Raw genomic sequence first — 27,813 nt, 5'->3', positions numbered from 1 at the left:
GGGGTCCACCGTGCAGAGATGGAACCTGCTGCCAAGTAATGACGGACTATATGGCGGTACTCATAAGTATACACACGTGGGTTAAACTTCACCCAGCGTGAAGGAAGCGATCCTGTTGCGTCACAGGACCGCGGTACCGCACATAGAGCGCGAGCAAGTAGTCAGCGAACTCAACCCCAACTAGGATTGAAGTCCGATTAGACCCTTGCTGGCACAACACCGCAACTGGGTGTGTAAGGAAACTAAGTAACAATATTAAGGCACAAGAGTGCATGCGGTGCTGCACTGACGAACGCCACTAACCACCCAGGCTTGGGTAAGGAAAGCACAGAGGAAGTGCACGGCGCCGTACTGGCGGTCACAGCAACTGGACGCTGTAATGTGTGATTCGTGCTGTAGGATAAGTCGGGCGCTAGATAGCAACCATACACCTTCCGCGAACAGACATTCAATAGGGTAGGGGTATCCAAGGACGACTTGCACTCACAACATACACACATTAACAATTGTACACTAGCGCATGGCCGTGCGGTCATGCGCAGTTTATATAGTTGCAGCACAGGAAGTGGCCACAGAAACTTTGCCCTTCCAAGACCTGCCAAGAGGACCAATGGAATGTGCTGCAGAGCCTGAGCACATGACCCTCGATCTCCAACAGGAGATCTTGCCCTGGGCATGCTCAGTGTGTGCAGACAAGGACTTAGTCCCAGAGAAGTCCGCTCGCTGCTGACCAGCACTGGCTTTAATGGCAGAAGCTGAAGAAGCAGCAGTAACTCTCTGTACAGAGTGAGACTGAGCAAGACGCTGGGACCGACGTCCCTGCTGAGCAGACTCCACTGTGGCTGGATAAGAATGGGAGACCGCAGCGGAGATGGCTCGAGATTCCCCCTGTGCAGAAGCGGGAACTCGAGACCTAACACATATTGGCTCTGAATTAAATTTTTTGTGAAAAAAAGTTAAATGTTCAATCTTTTAAAACATTCCAAAAATTCCTGTGAAGCACCTGAAGGGTTAATAAACTTCTTCAATGTGGTTTTGAGCACCTTGATGGGGTTCAGTTTTTAGAATAGTGTCACTTTTGGGTATTTTCCATCATATAGACCCCTCAAAGTGTATTCAAATGTGATGTGGTCCCTAAAAAAAGGTGTAAAAATGAGAAATCGCTGGTCAGCTTTTAACCCTTATAACTCCCTAACAAAACAAAAATATGGTTCCAAAATTGTGCTGTTGTAAAGGAAACATGTGGAAATGTTACTCATAAAGTATTTTGTGTGACATATCTGTGTGATTTAAGGGCATGAAGATTCAAAGTTGGAAAATTTCCAAATTTTTGCCAAATTTCCGTTTTTTTTTTACAAATAAACGCAAGTCATATCAAAGAAATTTTTACCACTATCATAAAGTACAATATGTCATGAGAAAACAACGTCAGAATCATTGGAATCTATAGAAGCATTCCAGAGTTATAACCTTATAAAGGGATAGTGGTCAGAATTGTAAAAATTGCCCTGGTCGTTAACATGCAAACCACCCTTGGGTGTAAAGGGGTTAAAGGTGCTTGTTGGTATCAGCAGTCATGTCAGGGTAGCTAGAATGCACAATGGCAAAAGTGCAACCTTTATATTATCATATTCTCCATAAGTGCCCCATGGCTGGGATCCAGACCAGTGGCGTAACTTGAAGCTCATTGGTCCCAATGCAAAAGTAGTAATGGGTCCCCGAATTGCTGCAAGTCTTTAAACGTATTGGTCTTTTTATGTAGGCTAAAGAGACTTTTGGGTCCTTTTAGGCTCCAGGGCCCCGATGCAATTACAACCCCTGCACCTATTTTGGTTACACCCCTGATCTTCACAGTTAGTGCTCAGGTGATACAGGGAACCACGTCTTATTAGGGTTTCTACAAACAAACGTGCTGCAGGCCACTCCACTTAACAGTTCCCAAAGAAATTGTGGTGTTCACACTTTCTTCCCTAATCAGGTACCTGGCCTTTGCTGTTTAGGCATATGGGTTGCATCCAAGGAGTAGCTGCTGGTTGATGGACTAAATTGAGAATAGAATGGTCAGCAAGTCTGGTCTATACCAGAGAAGCAGGGACAATGAAACATCAGAAACTAAGTGTTGAGATGTATAGCTGGGGGTCTTATACAAGGGGGGTCAAGCAAGACAAGTAAGGCAAGAGGGACATCAAACAGTCCAAGATCAAATCCAGAAAAACATTCAAAGGAAAGCAAAGTGTTGAGTTCAAACGTCGGGTTAGAATACAGAAGAGAAATCCTAATAAAGCATACTTAAGCCGTGTGGCCAGTACAATAACTGTTAATAGACAGGTGTCAAATGGAGATTTAAGTAGTGCCCTGTTCGCTCCTATTGGTCACTGAACTTCTTCTGATATTTTGCTGTTGCTGGTCAGCTGGACCAAATCTACAAGTAGTAAAATGTAAGGAAATAAATGGCTGGGTAGTCGTACCACAGAGAACGAGGTGAGAATTCCTGAAGAGTTACTGGGGACATGTTTGATTGTCATGCAGAGAACCCAGCAGAAGGAAAAATCAATTGCCTAAACAAAGTGGCACACTGGGCAGGAATTGTACAATACCCCATTGTAACCATATCAAGTGAGCATAGCACTCCAGACACTTATGTATTGCTATTTTTATTCTGGTTATACATCATTCAGGAAGAACAATAACTGATATACAATTTGTCCTTGGTCATGTGAAGTCAAGTCACTTTTTGACTAAACAATTTTTATAACCTTTTGTTTTAAAAGAGAAATCTTCCATCCTATTTGGCAATCTACTATAAAGCTGCTCCAATATTGATGATAGAAACACTTTCATATAAGTATCACATAGTGCATTTCACTTTTCTTTTTATTCAATAGTTCATATACCAGTTTGTTGTTTTGCTTATTTTCCCCAAACACCAAACTGTACCCCATATTCAAGATGAGGCCATGCCACAGACTTAATGTTCCATTTTCATTGGAGAAATGTCAACTGGTCAGAGAATTTTTAGTAGGACCAACTGGAAGATTTATCTAATATTGTTTAAAATATTCTTATTTTCACATATTATATTTATATTTGTTATAAAACCTCAAAGTGACAGGTATTGTTTAACACGCACATTTTTATGCCTCTTCTTATGCATCGTGAAATTGTACCTGCTTATACAGCTGCTGTTTGGGATGAAATGGCTTGGCCAATTTCTTTTGTTAGTGCAGTTTACTCACAAATTAATCAGTACATCTGTCAATACAATGGTTGATGTAGAGGGTAATATGACCAGATCAATCCATCAGCTCCTCCAATTGTAAACTACCTCACAGGAGAAACCTGCCTCTCTATTGGAGGAGGCCGATTTTTGGTCTGGTCACATGCATTTCCACCAGAAGCCATTTTATGGACAAAAGTGCTGGTCAGTATGTTGAGAAAGTTTCACTAACAACAGAAAGTGGCCAACCTGTTTAAGTATTGCTTAGCCAACTGATAATTTGTGGATTAATCATCCTCTTTTGTTGTTCTCCTGATGCACTGTCAAAACTGCAGGTATATACACAGAACACAAGATAGTACACTCCATTTTATTATATACAGTGCTCAGCATAAATGAGTACACCCCAACAGATTTGTCAGAAATCCTTTAATTTCCTTTCAGAATCAACATCTTTTATGTGATACCATATTACAAAATACTTTCACAAATGCAAGTCATTAATTGCAAATAAGATTAATTATTTTTCACAATCAAAAAAGTAATTTTCCTAACAAATTAATTCAAGACAATGTTGCAAAAATGAGTACACGTCAATGAAAGTCTTCAGAGCAAAGTCAAAGTATAGTCTGTAAAATTTTTATTAGAAATAATTCAATATCAAGTAAGTCAAATTATTCATTAAATAGGTTAGTTACCCAGCAGAAAATTGACTATAAAAGGGCATTAGATAACAAAAAAAACCTTCCTATTTCATGCTGTCAGTAATGGCATCACATGGAAGAGATATATCACAGAACCTGAGAAATTAAATAATTTCTTAACACAAGGAAGGTGAAGGCCACATGTAGATTAGCAAAGCTTTACTTATCAGTGAGAATACTGTAGCATAATTGATACAAAACTTTAACAAAGATGGAGCTCCAACCATCTCACAGAGACATCTGGACCGACCACAAAGTTAACACCTAAACACGAGCATCTTCTTATGAGAAGGTTTGAAGAAAATCGACATGCAAATTCACAGAAGTTAACTAAAATAGCAGACAACTAAATTGGGGTGAGGTTTTCCCGTGACACAATATGGCTTACACTGCAGAGGAATTTCATGCATGGGAGTCATCCACAAAGGATGCCTCTCATAAAGTTAATTTACAAAAAATCCCACCTACAATTTGCCAGGGTCCATGCTGAAAAATATGAAGAATACCGCTGGTATTCTATTCCTAAGATAAATGGTTTTAAAACTGATGGCTTCAAATCTGTATGGTGTCACAAAGGGGAGAAGTAAAAAGAAAAATGTATGGTGCCTACGGTTAAACATGGTGGTGGCATAGTCCTTAAGTAGGGCTGCATGAGTGCTCCTGGTGTCGAAGACTTACAAATGTACTGCTCTACATTGAAAGAGAAGATGATTCATCACTCCGTGCTATTAGTAGATGTGTAATTTTTGAACATGAGAATCCAAAATACACATCTAAGGCCACTGTTGCATTTCTGAAGAACAGGGTGAAAATAATTCAATGGTCAAGTATGTCTCCCAATCTGAACTCAATTAAACAAAATATTGGGAATTCTGAAAAGAGAAGTTGAGCATCACTCTCCATCCAGTATCCAGGCTCTAAAAGAGGTCATTCTTGAAAAATAGGAGAAGATAGATGTTGAAAAATGTCACCAACTTATTCATTTTGTGCCTAAAAGACTTGGCTTGATGCTGTCATTAAAATTTATGGAGGTCATACAAGATACCAGATGTAGTAGTTTTTGATGTGGGGTGTATTCATTTTTGAATCAAGTAATTTGAGCAAAACCTAAGATGTTGTAATGAGTTATATAATTAACCTTACTTTCATGTTATGGGTTAAAAAATTGTTCTATGAAAATCAGTCTTCTCAAAAGTTTAGAATTTGTTATTGTGTTCAGTGAAATATTGATCAAATCTTACTTTCAAAGAAGGTATACTCATTTATGCTGAGCACTGTATATTCCAAATCATGGTATGATATTTTTCATATATTCATTTAGTAATGTATGATATCGAGAGTTTACCTGGTAGCATTTATATGTATCTGAACACAATGTTTGCAGGATTTCCAAAGAAAGCATGTCTAAAAGACAAATAAAGGCAAAAAAATTATACATATATAACACTACTTACATTAAAATCAAATTAATTAACATGTGGTTGAAATATATCTTGACCCCTTAAGGACTGAGCCATTTATGAGCTTAAAGGGTTTTTTGAGGACTTAGATGTTAATGATGTAACAATATGAGATAACTTGCACTCTCACCAATCAGCTGTTATCAGCTCCCACAGTGATCGGATGTACCCAGTGTACATAGCTAAAGTAGCACTACTCCATACACTGTGTAGTGGTCGTTCTCAGGTGCAGCAGCTCAGCCTCCTATTAAAGTGAATGGGTGGAGAGTGATTTCTAGCAGACTGAATTCTGTGTCTGAAGTCCATACAGGTAGTACTTTGGCAACCCAAGCCTTTAACATTATGAGTGTGGCCAGGTACATGAGGTTACTGCAGTGGACAATCATATCGAAACCAGAAGAAAAAGAATGAATATGTGCAATCTCACCTGTACAATGACAAAGATGACCTGAATTACTGGCTGTATGATTTTCATTGGTGTTCCACAGTCTATGTGCTCAACTGCATGTACAATTTTAACAAACACCATAGCAAGTGTGCCAATTCCAAATAAAATGATTCCCCCTGCAAAGATAATATAGCAGATTTAATTAATACCATTCTAAAGATGAACAGCATAAAACTAGGCGAGACAGGCAAAAACTGGGCCAAACTTTTCAGAGGCATTCATGTGATAAATTTAGCAGATCTAGGTAGACATTGTAAGATGTTATTTCCTTTTTTAGGCCACTCTTGGGCTGGTTTAGATTACACTATTATTTGCACCAAAATAATTGTGAACTATAGTAATAAACCTAGTGCATTTCATGTCTCTCCTTAGCATGCGTCCTCTTCTACAAACATTTAAAAGTTGTCTACGGAGGCATAAAATGTGTCTAAAATACGTAATAAATTTGGCACATATGCATGTAGACCAGTTTTTTGCCACAATTGTAACCGCAATGCTGACACATTTTGCTTATTAAATATTCCCAGGTATGAAAATGATGAAAATAAACTAAATTTGAAGTTTTGGCAAGTTCACATGTGCCATTCACTTATACAGGCTGATAATACTTATTGTATGATTTCCATTTTTTTTGAATTGTAAGATGGCTGTCCAGTAACAGCAATAGCACATTTCAGCAATGCATAGAGTGAACATTGCTGGTATAAACTAGAACAAAAATGACAAGTGCATGTTGAAAAAAGTAATATAAAATATAAAAATTCCTCACTCCAGTTATATTAAAACTTCTGTTGGCTTCATTGTCTTATCAGTGCTTTCCGTATGAAGCTTCTGTCTCTTCAGTCATTGTTGTGCAGCTTTGAAGTTATTACGTCAGTTCATTTGTAACCGCAGTGTGAGAAACAATGGCTAACCCACTTGTTAGTTACATGAAAGAAAATTAACCGTGCTACGATTTCCTTTCTGTGGTCTGAGGATATGTCTGATGCCAATATTTACTGATGACTTTGTGCACAGTATGGAGAAAATTCTTCTGTTGCAAAGAAGAGTACATAAATGTTTACAGAAGTTCAAATAAGGTCGCACAAGTGCAGCGCCCCGGAGACCTGGTCGTTGCAGTTTGACGCTCTGCCACTAAGGGGAGTGATGGTACGTCTGATGGCACTAAAGGAGTTCTCCTGACCAGGTATCACCAGAACACTTTACACTTCACACTCTGGCCACTAAGGGGAGCAAAGGGCTTTATTTATTGGGCCACTCCTCACACTGTTAAATCTAAGGGTTGGGGAGGAAGTTAGTCAGAAGCTGACTGGGTTGGATTCAGGCAACATCCCCTGGCAGGGGGTGTTGCAGGGAGAAGACACAGGGGGTCCCTGTCAGGCGTGGGAACCTGGCAGGTGCCTAGCGAACAGAACAGAATGTAACGGAACCGCGCCTGCACACCCCGCGGCGGTATCCAAGAGAGAGACACGAAGGGAAGGATATTGTGGAACAGTGTAAACGAGATTAAGCATAAAGGAGTACCAGTAGGAGTTGTGCCGTGAGACCGAGGCAACATCCTACTGAGGCGTGTAGCCGGTGGCCGGAACACCGCAGGAGTAACTGACTCTAGGCCTTACTCCGAACTCCGCAGGACAGTTAATTATAGGTTGGCTGTCTCACCTAAACACCTACGAAGACATAGGGGGCAACTGTGGGAGAGTGGCGTCTCTAGGGTCCCGGAAGAACTCCATGCCTTCCCGTCATACGGGTACGTCCTAGCCATAACATACCTGGGGGACGTTGAACTAGAAAGATCTGGAACCAAAGAAAGAGAGAGAGCTGTAGAGAACAAATGAACGAGAACAGCAGTTGTGAGGACTATTCCGAATGCTCAGCAGGGTAGGACTACAACACACAGGCGCTAGTGATAGGCAACGATTTCCATCTGCGAAGGAAACTCTGGATGTGCCCATCGGACCGGCTGGTCTCAGATAGCCCTGTTAAACGTGCTCTGGATTGTGGATCCTGAAGCCTTAAGTAAAGAGGTAAAGAGACTGCAACCCTGTATCCTCGTTATTAACTGCACCCTACACCATTACCATATACTTTACTGGGAAGCCCTGGGGACATACTTCACCTGTGGGAAGGTATACATCCAGCTGCCATTCCATCACCCCAGTGGACCCCACAGCAGCGTCGGTCACCCTGACCGAACACCACAGGTGGCGTCACGAACCCCTGACAGACTGCACCACTTTTATTGGACGCCCCTTAGCCGGGTCGCGGACCGGGTCTAGCCACCGTGACAGCCTCAGAACCGAACCAGAGAGGCCCGGTACCGAGAACTCATGGCCCTGTGTCTGGGGGTGCTCCACAAGTGTCAGCTATATAGAAGGAGTCGGATGACCGTCGATGACTAGGATTGATGGCAACATTGAGCATATGCACATCAACTTATTCTGTTAAACAGACATTGTTTGAAGATGTTTGTCCTCTGGAAGAGGTATATCGATGATATTTTTCTAAAATAGTGTGGCGATATTGCTTTGCTAGAGACATTTCACAGCGATATCAACAACAAGGTCAACAAACTCTCCTCTACTATACAGTGAGATTCTACCACTATCCCCTTTTTGGACACCCAAGTCATTGTCGATAAAGATGAGCAATTATCTACAGATCTTTTTGTAAAAGCCACTGATAGAAACAACCTACTGTATTTTACCAGTTGCCATCCCAATCATATAAAGAAATCCCTTCCTAAATCCCAATACTGCAGAATTAGTCGCATTGTCTCTGATATTCCCAATCATAATCTTCATCTTGGTGAGATGAAAGTGAAATTTCAAGACCGTGGTTATCCAAATTCTCTTCTTTCTCCCTCCTCCATGTCCACACATACACGTCATTTGGGCACCCGTAAGATGGTATTCGTGAATACCTACCACCCATTTATGAGTCTATTTCACAAAATTATTCGCAGGCATTGGCACCTACTTGGTAATTCATAATCACATATCCACAAATTTCAGGTTCCACCCTTAATCTGCCACAAAAAAACTCAAAACCTGCACAATTTTCTTGTTTGGGTCAACTTAGGTAACCCATTGAGTAAGGATTCACAAACTTTCCTAAAGACACAACGGATGGGTACATTTCCCTGCTTATGTTGCCTTCAATGTTGCAACATCACCAAAGGGGACACTTTTACACATCCAAGATCAGGTAAAAGATTTCCCATCAACGGTTTCTACTACTGTGACTCCTCTTACATAATTTACCTGATTAAGTGCACCTTCCGGTCTCGGATATGTGGGTGAGACCACCCAACATATCCGAGACCGCATTTCACAACATAAGTCTAACATTTGATATAAGAAAGTTATGTTGCCAATACCAGCACATTTTGTTTCTTGCAACCATAATGTAGCACAGTTACGATACCAGATAATTGATAGTATTCCCATATCTGGAAGTAGAGGAAATAGAATCCAGAAACTAAAGGAGAGGGAGGCCTATTGGATATATGTCCTCCAAACGCTAGAACCATTTGGTCTAAACAGGGAATCTGGGGTCTTTTACTGACTCAATATTGATAGTAATTCTGACAATAACACGATATTTATTACTCTGATTTTTGATTTTTACCTTTGTGCCTTTAACATCCGTTTCATGCTTTTTACCTTCACAGACTTGACTGCGGGACATCATGTATTCACCTTTTGGTTTCCTTTTCCCTTGGTTCAGGTTTAATTCCTTTAATAGTTACTTTATTCCTATTTATCTTTCATTCTTCCTCCTTTGTTACTCTATATCCTTTTTTTTCTTTTTTATGTTTTCCTTATTTACAGTGGGGCAAAAAAGTATTTAGTCAGTCAGCAATAGTGCAAGTTCCACCACTTAAAAAGATGAGAGGCGTCTGTAATTTACATCATAGGTAGACCTCAACTATGGGAGACAAACTGAGAAAAAAAAATCCAGAAAATCACATTGTCTGTTTTTTTATCATTTTTTTTTGCATATTATGGTGGAAAATAAGTATTTGGTCAGAAACAAACAATCAAGATTTCTGGCTCTCACAGACCTGTAACTTCTTCTTTAAGAGTCTCCTCTTTCCTCCACTCATTACCTGTAGTAATGGCACCTGTTTAAACTTGTTATCAGTATACAAAGACACCTGTGCACACCCTCAAACAGTCTGACTCCAAACTCCACTATGGTGAAGACCAAAGAGCTGTCAAAGGACACCAGAAACAAAATTGTAGCCCTGCACCAGGCTGGGAAGACTGAATCTGCAATAGCCAACCAGCTTTGAGTGAAGAAATCAACAGTGGGAGCAATAATTAGAAAATGGAAGACATACAAGACCACTGATAATCTCCCTCGATCTGGGGCTCCACGCAAAATCCCACCCCATGGGGTCAGAATGATCACAAGAACGGTGAGCAAAAATCCCAGAACCACACGGGGGGACCTAGTGAATGAACTGCAGAGAGCTGGGACCAATGTAACAAGGCCTACCATAAGTAACACACTACGCCACCATGGACTCAGATCCTGCAGTACCAGATGTGTCCCTCTGCAAAGGGGCCAGGACGACTGATCCGGGTACATGAAAGAATGAATGGAGCCATGTATCGTGAGATTTTGAGTGCAAACCTCCTTCCATCAGCAAGGGCATTGAAGATGAAACGTGGCTGGGTCTTTCAACATGACAATGATCCAAAGCACACCGCCAGGGCAACGAAGGAGTGGCTTCGTAAGAAGCATTTCAAGGTCCTGGAGTGGCCTAGCCAGTCTCCAGATCTCAACCCTATAGAAAACCTTTGGAGGGAGTTGAAAGTCCGTGTTGCCAAGCGAAAAGCCAAAAACATCACTGCTCTAGAGGAGATCTGCATGGAGGAATGGGTCAACATACCAACAACAGTGTGTGGCAACCTTGTGAAGACTTACAGAAAACGTTTGACCTCTGTCATTGCCAACAAAGGATATATTACAAAGTATTGAGATGAAATTTTGTTTCTGACCAAATACTTATTTTCCACCATAATATGCAAAAAAAATGATAAAAAAACAGACAATGTGATTTTCTGGATTTTTTTTTCTCAGTTTGTCCCCCATAGTTGAGGTCTACCTATGATGTAAATTACAGACGCCTCTCATCTTTTTAAGTGGTGGAACTTGCACTATTGCTGACTGACTAAATACTTTTTTGCCCCACTGTATGCTCTATCCTACCTTCTCATTATTTACCATCAAAATTTATAATTTTGCTAGCAGCAAACATTACACACTTCTAACCTTCCATTTAATACTGACTTTTTCCCTTTTTGTTTTATATTAGTACCTGCAGTTTGCACACATACGAACACTGCAGCATTTGCTACATTTATGGTGTTCTTCTATCATGGACACATCTCTATTGCATCCCAGTGCGCACGCGCCACTGATCGTCCCAGCACTTGTGGTATTACACACTTGCAAACTATCCTACAAGGACACTACGCAAGCACAGTACTCTGTTTACATATTCACCTACTTACGGCTATCTCGGTATCATAGTACGCACACTCTACCAGCCTTCATGGCTTTTCCCTCTTACATCACAAACCAGGCTGACTCTGCGCCTGCGCATTAGACCTTCTATAGTCCTGCACTTTGCCCCACTTCTGATCGCCGGCCCCTCCACCAGCTGGGAGCGATCAATAGCAATAAGATGCAGGTTATACTCCCTATATATACATGCCCTCCTCATTCCTTAACACACCTTCTTCCATTACAGCGGCTAGTCCCTGACTCCCTATCCAAGTTACAAGAAGGTAATAAGTTTTTTTCCCATTTCTTCAACACCACTCTCTTTTTCTAATTGATATTGCTTTCTGTTTTTACAGAGCGCATTCCGGTTTACTTGAGTCACGCAGGAACTAGTTATGTGCTGTGTTGCTTCTTTCTCCTATTTTCTTTGTGACTTAGACATTCTTATCACGTTAGTCTATTCTATAATACCGGACTACCTCAGCATTTCCCTTTTGAGCATGTTCAGATTTGGCTTATGTGCAGTATGGCAAGGATTATGGCATTACTTAATATGATCCTAAATTTGTTTGTCTTTACAGCTGTTGTTCACTGGCTTTGATGTATGCTCCATGGCAATGATACATTATATGTCCTGAAGTATCTGATTTCATTTTCTACATTTTCTATTATTATTATTATTATTATCATTATTATATATTTGGTACACTTTTTTTGTTCCTAATTTATGACCAGACATTCTAAGTTTTTTCCTCTTGTGGTTTTTCATATGGTTTTTCTTATGTTTCACTTAGATAAAATACCTTGACAAAGGCCGGTTGTGGCCAAAACGTTGGTTGCTGTGTGACTGGTCTTAATAAAATGATCTTTCCATAAGACTTTACAAATTGTGCCTCAGATTTTTCACTTCATAAACCCACTTGTTAGTTACATGAAAGAAAAGTACCGTGCTACGATTTCATTTCTGGGTAATGAGGATATATCTGATGCCAATATTTACTGATGACTTTGTGCACAGTATGGAGAAAAGTTTTCCATTGCAAGGAATAGTACATAAATGTTTAGAGAAGTTCAAGTAAGGTCACACATGTGTCAGCCATAAAGAAGTAGTCGGATGACCGTCCATGACCACGACTGATGGCAACATTGAGCGTGCTCATCAACTTATTCTGTTAAACAGATGTTGTTTGAAGATGTTTGGTCCTCTGAAAATGCACTACAAGGACAAAAATCCAGGGGTAATGGAGAGATGTTGACTGTGGTATATTTGTGGTTTGCTCCTCAATATTTTTTAAAGATAGAATATGAAAGCTTGCTGACAAATGGACTAAAAGGATTGAAAAGCAGGGAAAATATGTTTAAAATGTTGTATTTGACTTTTCTGAAAGCTAATTAAAATAAATTCTGCATCCAGAGTACAGAATATTCTTGACCGTCTTAGTTTAGTGAACTAAATCGATCCTCTGTTCTCAATCCTGACAACACAAAGACTGCAGCAAAGGCGGAGAGGCACCACAGGAACCAGGAAAGGTGAGCAAAGCTCAGTTTGTTATTTCATATGTCTCTGAGCTTATGTAGCAATACAAGTTGAAACAGGATAACCTCAATAATCCCTTTTTGTTAAAACCTGTTTTTACCTTCCTGAAAAGGTCAGATTTTTAGTATCTGAAGTGTCATTTTATGCGGTAATAGCTCTGGAATGCTTCTACATATTCCAGTGACCGTGAGATTGTTTTTCCATTATGCGTTGCACTTACATGTTCATGGTAAATTTAGGTTGATATGATTTGTATTTATTTAAGAAAATATGAGAAATTAGAATTTTTTTTTTTAATTTACAATTTTTAAGATTTGAATTTTTATGCTGTTAAAATAGTCTGCTGCGCAAAATAGTTAATAAATAGCATTTTGCTCATTTTTAACATTTTAAAACATCTTTTATTGTTAGAATATTAAAAAGGTTAAAACTTTAGCAGCAATTTTTAATTTTTTCAAGGAAATTTACAAAATTTGTTTTTCAGGGACTGATTCACTTTTTGAGTGACTTAGATGGGCCACCAAACAACATAATTTTAAAAACAGCATTCTGGTGTATTGAAAACACCCATCAGACATTGAGAAGGCAGTCTTCTCCTTAGCACTGTGGGACATGGATATCTGTCAGTAGCCCTCTGTCAAGTCTAGGGTTGTAATGTACCTCGCGGGTCCAAGTCTCTCAATGAGTTCGTCCACGTGGGGCATTGGATTTGCATCAAAACTGGACACATTAGGCTGCCGTCACACTAGCAGTATTTGGTCAGTATTTTACATCAGTATTTGTAAGCCAAAACCAGGAGTGGAACAATTAGAGGAAAAGTATAATAGAAACATATGCACCACTTCTGTATTTATCACCCGCTCCTGGTTTTGGCTTGCAAATACTGATGGAAAATACTGATCAAATACTGCTAGTGTGACGGCAGCCTTATTCAGCCTGTGGTAGTAATTACAAAACCGCCACTCATCGTCGGGCTTCAGCATGAGGACGATGGGACTCGACCATCCACTTTATGACTCCTCTATCACACCGAGGTGTAGCATTCTCTTTTCCTTTATTTGATATTACCTTCCGGCTTGCTTCGCGAATTCTGCAGGGCTTGAGGTTCATCCTTACATGTGGCTCTGTCAACACATCATGCTCCCCCACCTGTATATGTCCTGGCAACTCTGAGAAAAGGCCACGGTTCTGCTGCAGGAGTTCCTGCCACTGTTATCTCTGGCCTGGCATCAGAGTTTCCACAATTGTGACATCCTCTACTTTGTCTTTGGAACTGGCTCCCAGGCAAGGAGCTTCCAGTGATTCACAATCTGACCAAGGCTTGAGAAAGTTCACATGATATACTTTGTGCGGTTTCCTTCGGCCTGTCTGGTATACCTTGTAATTCACCTCACCCAGATTTTCCACCACCTCGTATGGACCTTGCCACTTGGCTATGAACTTGATCTGTACTGTGAAAATAAGCACTAGCATGCGGTCCCCAGTCTGCAACTGCCTCAGTCTTGCTGATCGATTGTACACCCTTTCCTTTACTTCCTGTGCCTGGAGAAGATGCTCCATTACAATAGGCATTACTTTCGCAATCCTCTCCTGCAACTGGGCGAGATGCTCTGTGATGCTCTGGTGTGGCATGGCTTTGACTTCCCAGATTTCCTTGGCGATGACCATGAGCCCTCACGGACATCGACCGTACAGCAGCTCGAACGGCAAGAAGCCACTGGAGGCTTGAGGAACTTCTTTGACGGAGAAGAGTAGTAATGGAAGCAGATAGTCACTGTCTCGGTGATCCTTCTCTAAAGGCACCTTCACACTGAGCGACTTAGCAACAATATCGCTAGCGATCCGTGACGTTGCAGTGTCCTGGATAGCGATATCGTTGTGTTTGACACGCAGCAGCGATCTGGATCCTCCTGTGACATCGTTGGTCGGAGCAGAAAGTCCAGAACTTTATTTCGTCGCTGGATCTCCCGCAGACATCGCTGAATCGGCATGTGTGATGCCGATTCAGCGATGTCTTCACTGGTAACCAGGGTAAACATCGGGTTACTAAGCGCAGGACCGCGCTTAGTAACCCGATGTTTACCCTGGTTACCATTGTAAATGTAAAAAAAAACAGTACATACTTACATTCCGGTGTCTGTCCCCTCGCCGTCAGCTTCCCGCACTGAATCTGAACGCCGGCCGGCCGTAAAGCACAGCGGTGACGTCACCGCTATGCTTTACGGCCAGGCGGCGCTGAGACAGTGCAGGGAAGCTGAGGCCGGGGGACAGACACCGGAATGTAAGTATGTAGTGTTTGGTTTTTTTTTACATTTACAATGGTAACCAGGGTAAACATCGGGTTACTATGCGCGGCCCTGCGCTTAGTAACCCGATGTTTACCCTGGTTATCAGGGGACTTCGGCATCGTTGGTCGCTGGAGAGCTGTCTGTGTGACAGCTCTCCAGCGACCACACAGCGTTCGAAACAGCGACACTGCAGCGATCGGCATCATTGCCTATATCGCTGCAGCGTCGCTTAATGTGACGGTACCTTAAGACCTTCTTGAGCATGACCTTTAAGGTCTTATTGAAAAGCTCTACCATGCTGTCCGTCTGTGGATGATAAACAGAGGTTCGCAGCTGGGCAATCTGGAGGACATTACACAGTTCCATATGTCCCCCCAATACATGTAAATGGGCCATGTCTAACACCCTTCGCAGGTAGGGTCCTGGAACCAACAGCTGTTCCACTATCTCACCTCCCCTCAGTTTGATCATTTGGTACAATAACTCACCATTGACTGCAAAGTATGGGAACCTGGTGTCAGCCCCCCACTCTTGAGCAACTCTATTACATACAATAACATTATCAAATACCCCCTTTAAGGTAAGGTCCCTAATTTGAGCAGTCTCAAAGTTTTCTTTGGGCACTTCTAAGTAAGGGAAGTTTGCTCCTCTGTCACCATCTTGTCTCCCTCTCCAACAAGAACACAAATGGGAAACTCCTCCATCCTCCTAGCTTTTGTCCGAGACACTCTGTACAGTCCCCTTTCTGCCACAAGTCCAAAATAAGGAACCCCCCAGTATGACAGGATGTATTAAGTATTTTATTATCCCAACCTCATGGAACTTCGCACCACAGTTTGTTCCCATGGTTACTCTGGCCACAGTGTAGCCCTTGGCATCTCTATATGCAGCAGATGCCCACAACATTACCAGGAATCAACTGGTAGGGAAGTGTAGCACTGATTAGGGTCACTAAACTACCAGAGTCCAAAAGTCCAAGAATGAGAACCCCATTGACTGACACAGTACACGCCTGCGGTCCCTCCCTGGGTTGACAGTCCACACTGCAGGTCGGATAGGCGTAATAGGAACAATGCCAGCCTAGGCTGCAGTCCATTGATTCAGGGGCATATGACACTGGGTGGCTATGTGTCCAACATTGTGACATTGCCTACAGACCACATCCTTAACAACTGCCTTAGGGGATGTCATAGAAAATATTAAAAATCCTTGATGTCCCTCATGTCCCCACCCCTTTCTTTCATCAACCATTTGTCATGAGGAGCTGTGAGCTAGCAATCACACCTGTCTTTCTGCAAAATGATAATGACACAGCAATATGAAGCAGAATAATTAAAACGCAAGGATTTCCCTTCATGTCCAGGTAACTTCAAAGGAAGTCTGTTGCCCCCACAGAGAGACAGGAAAAGGTAATTAGGATCCAAGTGGATCAAAAGAAGATCTCATACCATTTATAAATAGCCACAGTGACAGTACAATTTATAAAGCAGACACTACGTCTCCGGGAGAAAATATGGAATATTGGAATTTCTATCCATCCGATATTAAGGAGATGAATATTGTTGGCACCAGGATGACTATGACTAGGCACATACACATATTTTCTCATAATTATGACAACCATCAAAAGGCCCCAAATCTACAAGGGCCATATAAACACCAGCAGATAAGCCATGTTTGGTCTCTAAGCATAGCTAAAATCCCAATAGAAAAGATGATATCGGTCTAAAACTTCTACGGTCATCTTATAAGAAGTTATTACACAAATTGAGATTGCCTAAAATTATGAAGGGCTGAGTCCGGCCCACAACCGGGACCTTGTGAAGTCATAGTAGAGGGGTGTGTGGATGGGACTCAGTGTCTGATAAAAGATCGATCCCAATTACGATCAGTGTTCATATAAGAGAGTTACATTTTCATGTATGTAGGGACCCTGTTTATCGACAGACCAATCGAAGAGCTCTCCTTCGGCTAAGCTGAATCGTCTCTGCGATCGGTGTAGTAAGCCGTTTATGCTATATTATTTTGTCCCCTTTGTAAAATCTTTTGTAGATTTTTCACAAACACTGCCTCCCTTTGGGTTAAATATAAAATTTAATAATTCTGTTCCTTCTGTTTTGTAAACTACGCCTCAAAGCCATAGCTACCGTTAACAGTATTTAATCGACCAATACAAATTAGTGGTGGCGACGAATAGTCAGGGGTTATCTGAGAGTTGGCTCGGACTGTACCAGGGTGTGTACACATATTCCATGTGTTGGAATCCGGAGGTGTATATGCCGTACACCCTGCGCTAATTTTCTGGTAGCCGGCCTAGTGGTGCGAACAGGCTGCGGCCTTCTCCATTGATCGCCGGCCAATCGTGTAATTGTCCAGACGATAGGCGGCAACAGAGAGCAGTTAATTCCAAAGATCACAGCAGGTGGTACTCGTGACCTTCCCGGCCTGTGATATCAGGAATTTGTGGGATTAAGAAAGTCCTGAAAAATATCCGGGATCCCTGACAGTGGATGCCTCAGCAGAATTTGGACTCCCTCCATTTTTGGGTCTACACACCCTCTGTGGTGAGTCTGCCCCCTTTGGGTATCCCAGCATGGGGAAGTGGCGATGTCTGGTTTTCCGAGGGATTTCTCGACAACCTGGAACCTCTCCACTAGGCTAACCAGGTTGACCGCATTTTGAGGGTCGCTCTGGGCAACTCAGGTGTGTATTTTCTTGGGAAGAGAGTGGATGAATCTGCCCATCACCACGCGCTTGACCATCTGGGTCGGAGTGGAAGTCTTTGATAGCTATCACATTTTGGACTAGATGCAGCAAGTTGAACATCTGCGACTGAGGGGGTTTGTTGCCAGCATACGCCCAATGGTGGACTCATTGCGCTCTAGCCAACATAGTTACTTCGAGGAGTGCCAAAATTTTGGTCTTTAACTTAGTGTATTCTTTGGCATCCTGTAGTGCTAAGTCATAATACGCCTTTTGTGGTTCACTCATCAAATATGGTGCCAGAACCACTGCTCACTGCTCTGGAGGAAGTCTCTCCCATTTAGCCACTCTGTTGAAAACAGTCAGAAAAGCTTCCACATCATCTAACTGGGTCATCTTTTGGATGGCTCGTCTTACTGCTTTCCGGATGTACGAGTCATCACCTGGAGTTGGAAAAGGGACTGATGATCTCCCATGAACGGCCTTTGCTAGGAGTTCCATCTGCTGCATTAGCACCTCCTGTTGCTGTACTGCTGTTGCTTCTGCTGCTGGAGTTGGTGCACCAACAGTTTGTTCGTTTCCTGTTGTTCCAGCTGCTGCTGTTGACTTGTCAGTTGCTGGTGTTGTTGGATCTGAACCAGATGGTTGACAAGTTTCTCTATGCTGCTGGACATTTCCTGCTGGATGGCGGATTTTATCCAGGCATGTATTGTTTTCTGTAGCAGCTGCAGGTGTTCCTGGAACATTGCCTGCATTTATAACACCAACTGTGAGAGGTTGACACATTGTATTGAGGCCACTGATTGCAGTGCAAAATAAAAGCAAGCTTGGTCTTGGGTAAGCTATTTACCCAAGGCAGATTTAACCCCTTCCCGACCTTTGACGCCATGTAGGCATCATGAAAGTCGGTGCCAATCCGACCCATGACGCCTATGTGGCGTCATGGAAAGATCGCGTCCCTGCAGGCCGGGTGAAAGGGTTAACTCCCATTTCACCCGATCTGCAGGGACAGGGGGAGTGGTAGTTTAGCCCAGGGGGTGTGGCTTCACCCCCTCGTGGCTACGATCGCTCTGATTGGCTGTTGAAAGTGAAACTGCCAATCAGAGCGATTTGTAATATTTCACCTATTATAACGGGTGAAATATTACAATCCAGCCATGGCCGATGCTGCAATAACATCGGCCATGGCTGGAAATACTAATGTGCCCCCACCCCACCCCACCGATCGTCCCCCAGCCCCCCGATCTGTCCGGTACACTGCTCCGGCTCCCCTCTGTCCTGTGCTCCGCTCCCCCCCGTGCTCTTGTCCGCTCCCCCCGTCCTTCAATCACCCCCCCGTGCTCCGATCACCCCCCCTGCACTCCGATCCACCCCCTCCGTGCTCCGTTCCACCCCCCGTGCTCCGTTCCACCCCCCTGTGCTCCGTTCTACCCCCCCGTGCTCCGTTCCACCCCTCCCGCGCTCCGATTCACCCCCCCATGCTCCGACCCCCCCCCGTTCCCCCCCCCCACCCTATCATACTTACCGATCCTGCCGGGGTCTGTCCGTCTTCTCCCCGGGCGCCGCCATCTTCCAAAATGGCGGGTGCATGCGCAGTGCGCCCGCCGAATCTGCCGGCCAGCAGATTCGTTCCAAAGTGCATTTTGATCACTGAGATATAATCTATCTCAGTGATCAAAATAAAAAAAATAATAAATGACGCCCCCCCCCCTTTGTCACCCCCAATAAATAAAGAATTTTTTTTTCCACTAATGTTAGAATAGGGTTAGGGTTAGGGGTAGGGTTAGGGTTAGGGTTAGGGCTAGGGTTAGGGTTAGGGGTAGGGTTAGGGGTAGGGTTAGGGGTAGGGTTAGGGCTAGGGCTAGGGTTAGGGTTAGGGCTAGGGTTAGGGCTAGGGGTAGGGGTAGGGTTAGGGGTAGGGGTAGGGTTAGGGTTTCGGTATGTGCACACGTATTCTGGTCCTCTGCGGATTTTTCTGCTGCGGATTTGATAAATCCGCAGTGCTAAACCGCTGCGGATTTATGGTGGATTTACCGCGTTTTTTCTGCGCATTTCACTGCGGTTTTACAACTGCGATTTTCTATTGGAGCAGTTGTAAAACCGCTGCGGAATCCGCACAAAGAAGTGACATGCTGCGGAATGTAAACCGCTGCGTTTCCGTGCAGTTTTTCCGCAGCGTGTGTACAGCGATTTTTGTTTCCCATAGGTTTACATTGAACTGTAAACTCATGGGAAACTGCTGCGGATCCGCAGCGTTTTCCGCAGTGTGTGCACATACCTTTAGAATTAGGCCATGTGCACACGGTGCGGATTTGGCTGCGGATCCGCAGTGGATTGGCCGCTGCGGATTCGCAGCAGTGTTCCATCAGGTGTACAGTACCATGTAAACCTATGGAAACCAAATCCGCTGTGCCCATGGTGCGGAAAATACCGCGCGGAAACGCTGCGTTGTATTTTCCGCAGCATGTCAATTCTTTGTGCGGATTCCGCAGCGTTTTACACCTGTTCCTCAATAGGAATCCTCAGGTGAAATCTGCACAAAAAACACTGGAAATCCGCGGAAAATCCGCAGGTAAAACGCAGTGCCTTTTACCTGCGGATTTTTAAAAAATGATGCTGAAAAATCTCACACGAATCCGCAACGTGGGCACATAACCTTAGGGTTAGGGTTGGAATTAGGGTTGTGGTTAGGGGTGTGTTGTGGTTAGGGTTGTGATTAGGGTTATGGCTACAGTTGGGATTAGGGTTAGGGGTGTGTTGGGGTTAGGGTTAGGGTTAGGGCTGTGATTAGGGTTATGGCTACAGTTGGAATTAGGGTTGTGGTTAGGGTTAGGGGTGTGTTGGGGTTAGGGTTGTGGTTAGGGGTGTGTTGGGGTTACGGTTGTGGTTAGGGGTGTGTTGGGGTTACGGTTGTGATTAGGGTTATGGCTACAGTTGGGATTAGAGTTAGGGGTGTGTTGGGGTTAGTGTTGGAGGTAGAATTGAGGGGTTACCACTGTTTAGGCACATCAGGGGTCTCCAAACGCAACATGGCGCCACCATTGATTCCAGCCAATCTCGTATTCAAAAAGTCAAATGGTGCTCCCTCAATTCCGAGCCCTGACGTGTGCCCAAACAGTGGTTTACCCCCACATATGGGGTACCAGCATACTCAGGATAAACTGCGCAACAATTACTGGGGTCCAATTTCTCCTGTTACCCTTGTGAAAATAAAAAAATGCTTGCTAAAACATCATTTTTGAGGAAAGAAAAATGATTTATTATTTTCACAGCTCTACGTTGTAAACGTCTGTGAAGCACTTGGGGGTCCAAAGTGCTCACCACATATCTAGATAAGTTCCTTGGGGGGTCTAGTTTCTAAAATGGGGTCACTTGTGGGGAGTTTCTACTGTTTAGGCACACCAGGGGCTCTGCAAACGCAACGTGACGCCCGCAGACCATTCCATCAAAGTCTGCATTTCAAAAGTCACTACTTCCCTTCTGAGCCCCGACGTGTGCCCAAACAGTGGTTTACCTCCACACATGGGGTATCAGCGTACTCAGGAGAAACTGAACAACAACTTTTGGGGTCCAATTTCTCCTGTAACCCTTGGGAAAATAAAAAATTCTGGGCTAAATAATTATTTTTGAGGAAAGAAAACGTATTTATTATTTTCACGGCTCTGCATTATATACTTCTATGAAGCACTTGGGGGTTCAAAGTGCTCACCACACATCTAGATAAGTTCCTTTCGGGGTCTAGTTTCCAAAATGGGGTCACTTGTGGGGGGTTTCTACTGTTTAGCCACATCAGGGGCTCTGCAAACGCAACGTGACGCCCGCAGAGCATTCCATCAATGTCTGCATTTCAAAACGTCACTACTTCAATTCCGAGCCCCGGCATGTGCCCAAACAGTAGTTTACCCCCACATATGGGGTATCACCGTACTCAGGAGAAATTTGACCCCAATATTTGTTGTCCAGTTTCTCCTGTTACCCTTGGGAAAATTAAAAAATTCTGGGCTAAATAATTATTTTTGAGGAAAGAAAACGTATTTATTATTTTCACGGCTCTGCATTATAAACTTCTGTGAAGCACTTGGGGGTTCAAAGTGCTCACCACACATCTAGATAAGTTCCTTTCGGGGTCTAGTTTCCAAAATGGGGTCACTTGTGGGGGGTTTCTACTGTTAAGCCACATCAGGGGCTCTGCAAACGCAACGTGACGCCCACAAAGCATTCCATCAAAGTCTGCATTTCAAAACGTCACTACTTCACTTCCGAGCCCCGGCATGTGCCCAAACAGTGGTTTACCCCCACATATGGGGTATCAGCGTACTCAGGAGAAACTGGACAACAAATTTTGGGGTAAATTTCTCCTGATACCCTTGGGAAAATAAAAAATTGCAGGCTAAAAGATCATTTTTGAGAAAATAATTTTTATTTTTTATTTTCATGGCTCTGCGTTATAAACTTCTGTGAAGCACTTGGGGGTTCAAAGTCCTCACCACACATCTAGATTAGTTCCTTTGGTGGACTAATTTCCAAAATGGGGTCATTTCTGGGGGATCTCCAATGTTTAGGCACACAGGGGCTCTCCAAAGGTGACATGGTGTCCGCTAATGATTGGAGCTAATTTTCCATTTAAAAAGCCAAATGGCGTGCCTTCCCTTCCGAGCCCTGCCGTGCGCCCAAACAGTGGTTTACCCCCACATATGGGGTATCAGCGTACTCAGGACAAACTGGACAACAACATTTGTGGTCCAATTTCTCCTATTACCCTTGGCAAAATAGGAAATTCCAGGCTAAAAATCATTTTTGAGGAAAGAAAAATTATTTTTTATTTTCATGGCTCTGCGTTATAAACTTCTGTGAAGCACCTGGGGGTTTAAAGTGCTCAATATGCATCTAGATAAGTTCCTTGGGGGGTCTAGTTTCCAAAATGGAGTCACTTATGGGGGAGCTCCAATATTTAGGCACACAGGGGCTCTCCAAACACGACATGGTGTCCGCTAACAATTGGAGCTAATTTTCCATTCAAAAAGTCAAATGGCGCGCCTTCCCTTCCGAGCCCTGCCGTGTGCCCAAACAGTGGTTTACCCCAACATATGAGGTATCGGCGTACTCGGGAGAAATTGCCCAACAAATTTTATGATCCATTTTATCCTATTGCCCATGTGATAATAAAAAAATTGAGGCGAAAATAATTTTTTTGTGAAAAAAAAGTACTTTTTCATGATTACAGATCAATTTGTGAAGCACCTGAGGGTTTAAAGTGCTCACTAGGCATCTAAATAAGTTCCTTGGGGGGTCTAGTTTCCAAAATGGGGTCACTTGTGGGGGAGCGCCAATGTTTAGGCACACGGGGGCTCTCCAAACGTGACATGGTGTCCGCTAAAGAGTGGAGCCAATTTTTGATTCAAAAAGTCAAATGGCGCTCCTTCCCTTCCAAGCCCTGCCGTGCGCCCAAACAGTGGTTTACCCCCACATATGAGGTGTCAGCGTACTCAGGACAAATTGGACAACAACTTACGTGGTTCAGTTTCTCCTTTTACCATTGGGAAAATAAAAAAATTGTTGCTAAAATATAATTTTTGTGACTAAAAAGTTAAATGTTCATTTTTTCCTTCCATGTTGCTTCTGCTGCTGTGAAGCACCTGAAGGGTTAATAAACTTCTGGAATGTGGTTTTGAGTACCTTGAGGGGTGCAGTTTTTAGAATGGTGTCACTTTTGGGTATTTTCAGCCATATAGACCCCTCAAACTGACTTCAAATGTGAGGTGGTCCCTGAAAAAATGGTTTTGTAAATTTCGTTGTAAAAATGAGAAATCGCTGGTCAAATTTTAACCCTTATAACTTCCTAGCAAAAAAAAATTTTGTTTCCAAAATTGTGCTGTTGCAAAGTAAACATGTGGGAAATGTTATTTATTAACTATTTTGTGTCACATAACTCTCTGGTTTAACAGAATAAAAATTCAAAATGTGAAAATTGCGAAATTTTCAAAATTTTCGCCAAATTTCCGTTTTTATCACAAATAAACGCATAATTTTTTTACCTAAATTTACCACTAACATGAAGCCCAATATGTCACGAAAAAACAATCTCAGAACCGCTAGGATCCGTTGAAGCGTTCCTGAGTTATTACCTCATAAAGGGACACTGGTCAGAATTGCAAAAAACGGCAAGGTCTTTAAGGTCAAAATAGGCTGGGTCATGAAGGGGTTAAGAAAACTTCCTCCAGGCTGGGTCTTACAAGTTGCCCATATATATAGTTATTCTTTTACATTTTAAAAACTACAAAAAGAAAAATAGGCAGATGCAAAAGTTTGGGCAAACTGCATGATTAGTACCTAGTAGCATCCCCTTTTGAAAGTATCACAGCTAGTAAATGCTTTTTGTAACCAGACCAGAGTCTTTGAATTTTCATCCATTCTTTTTTGGAAAATTTTTCCAGTTCAGTAAGATTCTTGGGTCATCTCCCAGAAGCAAAGCGTCACAGAGCTAAGCGTCGTGATTAGTGTTGAGCGATACCGTCCGATACTTGAAAGTATCGGTATCGGATAGTATCGGCCGATACCCGAAAAATATCGGATATCGCCGATACCGATATCCGATACCAATACAAGTCAATGGGACATCAAGTATCGGAAGGTATTCTCATGGTTCCCAGGGTCTGAAGGAGAGGAAACTCTCCTTCAGGCCCTGGGATCCATAGGGATGTGTAAAATAAAGAATTAAAATAAAAAATATTGATATGCTCACCTCTCCGGCGGCCCCTGGACATCATGCTGCTAACCGGGAGGCTTCTTTGTTTAAAATACGCGCCTTTAGGACCTGGGAATGACGTCCCGGGTTCTGATTGGTCGCGTGCCGCCCATGTGACCGGCACGCGACCAATCAGAAGCTGTGACGTCATTCGCAGGTCCTGAATTCCTAGAATTAGGAGTTTTTGTGAATGAGAATGACGTCGCGGCTTCTGATTGGTCGCGTGCCGGTCACATGGGCGGCACGCGACCAATCAGAACCCGGGACGTCATTCCCAGGTCCTAAAGGCGCGCATTTTAAACAAAGAAGCCTCCCGGTTAGCAGCATGATGTCCAGGGGCCGCCGGAGAGGTGAGCATATCAATATTTTTTATTTTAATTCTTTATTTTACACATCCCTATTGATCCGATACCGATACCCGATATCACAAAAGTATCGGATCTCGGTATCAGAATTCCGATACCGCAAGTATCGGCCGATACCCGATACTTGCGGTATCGGAATGCTCAACACTAGTCGTGATACAGCAGTTATTCCATGGCAAAGAACTAACATTCATCTTCTCTCTTCACACAGGTATAACTTCCCACCTCTGCTTGCTGTCTCATCTGCTGCAATAGACTCTTATGGTATAACTTCCCACCTCTGCTTGCTGTCTCATCTGCTGCAATAGACTCTTATGGTATAACTTCCCATGCTTGCTGTCTGCTGTGTCATCTGCTGCTTTACAATTCAGAAACATATTTTAATGTGTCTGCTAATTCATTGGTATAATTCATTTGGTGCATTGTACTTAGAACTCACTGTTGCATATCCATGACTGGGATCAGTGTAGATCTTATCTGGTAGAAGGTGTCAAAATAGAGGTTGCCAGGCTGAATGTCTTTGATCATCTAAAAAAAAATAAAAAAAATCCCTGGTGTGCTGGCCCCAGCTGCCAAATTATCCTCAACCAGTTCCCACAATCCATCTCTTCTGACTCAGCAGTCTGGACTATAAATTTAGAAAAAAACCTTAGGGGTGCACCCATGTGGGTGTGCATGCAAGCATCCCAGAAGCAAAGCGTCACGGAGCTAAGCATCGTGATACAGCAGTTATTCCATGGCAGTTAGTCAGGGCAGGAGTCAGGTAACCCACACTCTGCACTCCCCCCTATCCATGTGCTTTATTCCTATCCTCCTATGTTTCCTAGCAATCCACTTTCACCAACCAAGACCCCCTCCATCACGACTCATATACATCAGCTCCTCACTCCTTCCCTCTCCCATGTACAGCTCCCATGCACTTCTCACCTTTCTGAAAAACCTCAGCCCATCTTGCCCAAACTCTCTGCACAAAAAACTTCATACAATTCCAAAAACTACTTGCTTGTTATCTTCCTACTCCTACTGATTTCAGGGGACATCTCCCCCAACCACGGTCCACCATCCACCAACCTCAACCCATACCTTACCTCACATGGAAACCTTAATAAACTTACTAATATTGCTTGCACTCCTTCATCTCCTTCTTTTAATTGTGCCCTTTGGAATCCACGGTCTGTATGCAACAAGCTTCCTTTCCTACACAATTACTCTCTGAATCTGCTGGCCCTCATGGAAACCTAGATTCAGGATTCTGACACGGTCTCTCCTGCTGCCATTTCCCATGGTGGCTTACAATTCTCACTTTCCCCGAGACCCACAAACAGATATGGTGGTGGAGTCGGCATACTTCTCTCCCCATAATGAACCTTTCAGGTCATCCCCCCAGCTCCATCACTCTCATTCCCTTCTTTTGAGGTCCACACCATCAGGCTCTTTCGTTCCCTCTCCCTCAGAGTAGCGGTCATATACCGCCCCCAGGCTCACCCACCCACTTCCTGGACCATTTCTCTGCCTGGCTGCCGCACTTCATGTCCTCAGAACTACCAACCCTTATCCTGGGAGACTTCAACATCCCCATTAACAGCCCCACTTCCATATCTGCATCCCAGCTTCTATCACTAACCACTTCTCTAGGCCTCTCACAGCTCTCAACCTCTGAGACACACAAGGGCGGCAACACCCTTGACCTGGTCTTTGCCCGGCTCTGCTCAATCTCCTACATAGATAACTCACCACTTTCCCTCTCTGACCACAACATTCTCTCCTTCACACTCACAAATCCTCGCCCACTCCAGCACACTCCTACCTACCGCACATTCAGAAATCTACATGCCATTAACCCTCATACACTTTCAGACTCCCTACATTCATCATTGTCCCCAATCTCTTCTTTTTCCTGTCCTGATCTGGCTGTACATCACTTCAATAATACTCTTAGAAGCACCCTTGACCAAGTAGCGCCCCTCACCCTCAGAACCTCCAAACACAGAGTGACACAGCCCTGGCTCACATCGCAAACCCGATTTATCCAGCGATGCTCTAGGTGTGCTGAATGCTTATGGAGGAAAACACGCATACCAGAAGACTTCATACACTTCAAATTTATGTTAACCCCTTCCCGACCTTTGACGCATACGCTGCGTCATGAAATGCGGTGCCATTCCGACCCATGACGCAGCATATGCGTCATGCAAAGATCGCGTCCCTGCAGATCGGGTGAAAGGGTTAACTCCCATTTCACCCGGCCTGCAGGGACAGGAGGAGTTGTACTTTAGCCCAGGGGGGTGGCTTCACCCCCCCGTGGCTACGATCGCTCTGATTGGCTGTTGAAAGTGAAACTGCCAATCAGAGCGATTTGTAATATTTCACCTAAAAAACTGGTGAAATATTACAATCCAGCCATGGCCGATGCTGCAATATCATCGGCCATGGCTGGAAACACTAATGTGCCCCCACCCCACCCCACCGATCGCCCCCCCAGCCCTCCGATCTGTGGTCCGCTCCCCTCCGTCCTGTGCTCCGCTCCCCCGTCCTCCTGTCCGCTCCCCCCATGCTCCAATCCAAAACGCAGTGCCTTTTACCCGCGGATTTTTCAAAAATGGTGCTGAAAAATCTCACACGAATCCGCAACGTGGGCACATAGCTTTAGAGTTAGGGTTGGGTTGGAATTAGGGTTGTGGTTAGGGTTAGGGGTGTGTTGGGGCTAGGGTTGTGGTTAGGGTTACGGCTACAGTTGGGATAAGGATTAGGGGTGTGTTGGGGTTAGTGTTGGAGGTAGAATTGAGGGGTTTCCACTGTTTAGGCACATCAGGGGGTCTCAAAACGCAA

The 27,813-nt window shown here is 43.5% G+C and overlaps 1 protein-coding gene across 1 annotated transcript in view; it reads right to left on the bottom strand.

The window, feature by feature from the left end:
- Window positions 1–27,813, bottom strand: part of LOC138665014 (proton channel OTOP2-like) — a 212,007-nt gene that overhangs the window by 144,867 nt on the left and 39,327 nt on the right. The window contains exons 2-3 of the mRNA XM_069752141.1: window positions 5,809–5,945; window positions 5,267–5,325 (exon numbers count right to left, since the gene is read on the bottom strand). Coding sequence (XP_069608242.1) covers window positions 5,267–5,325; window positions 5,809–5,945 — 196 coding nt within the window. The remainder of the gene's footprint in view (window positions 1–5,266; window positions 5,326–5,808; window positions 5,946–27,813) is intronic.

Source organism: Ranitomeya imitator, chromosome 2 (assembly GCF_032444005.1).
Source record: "Ranitomeya imitator isolate aRanImi1 chromosome 2, aRanImi1.pri, whole genome shotgun sequence".
In the NCBI taxonomy this organism is placed as follows: Eukaryota; Metazoa; Chordata; class Amphibia; order Anura; family Dendrobatidae; genus Ranitomeya; species Ranitomeya imitator.
Note: the sequence above shows the minus strand (reverse complement) of the source record. Positions and strands in the feature narration are given on the sequence as shown.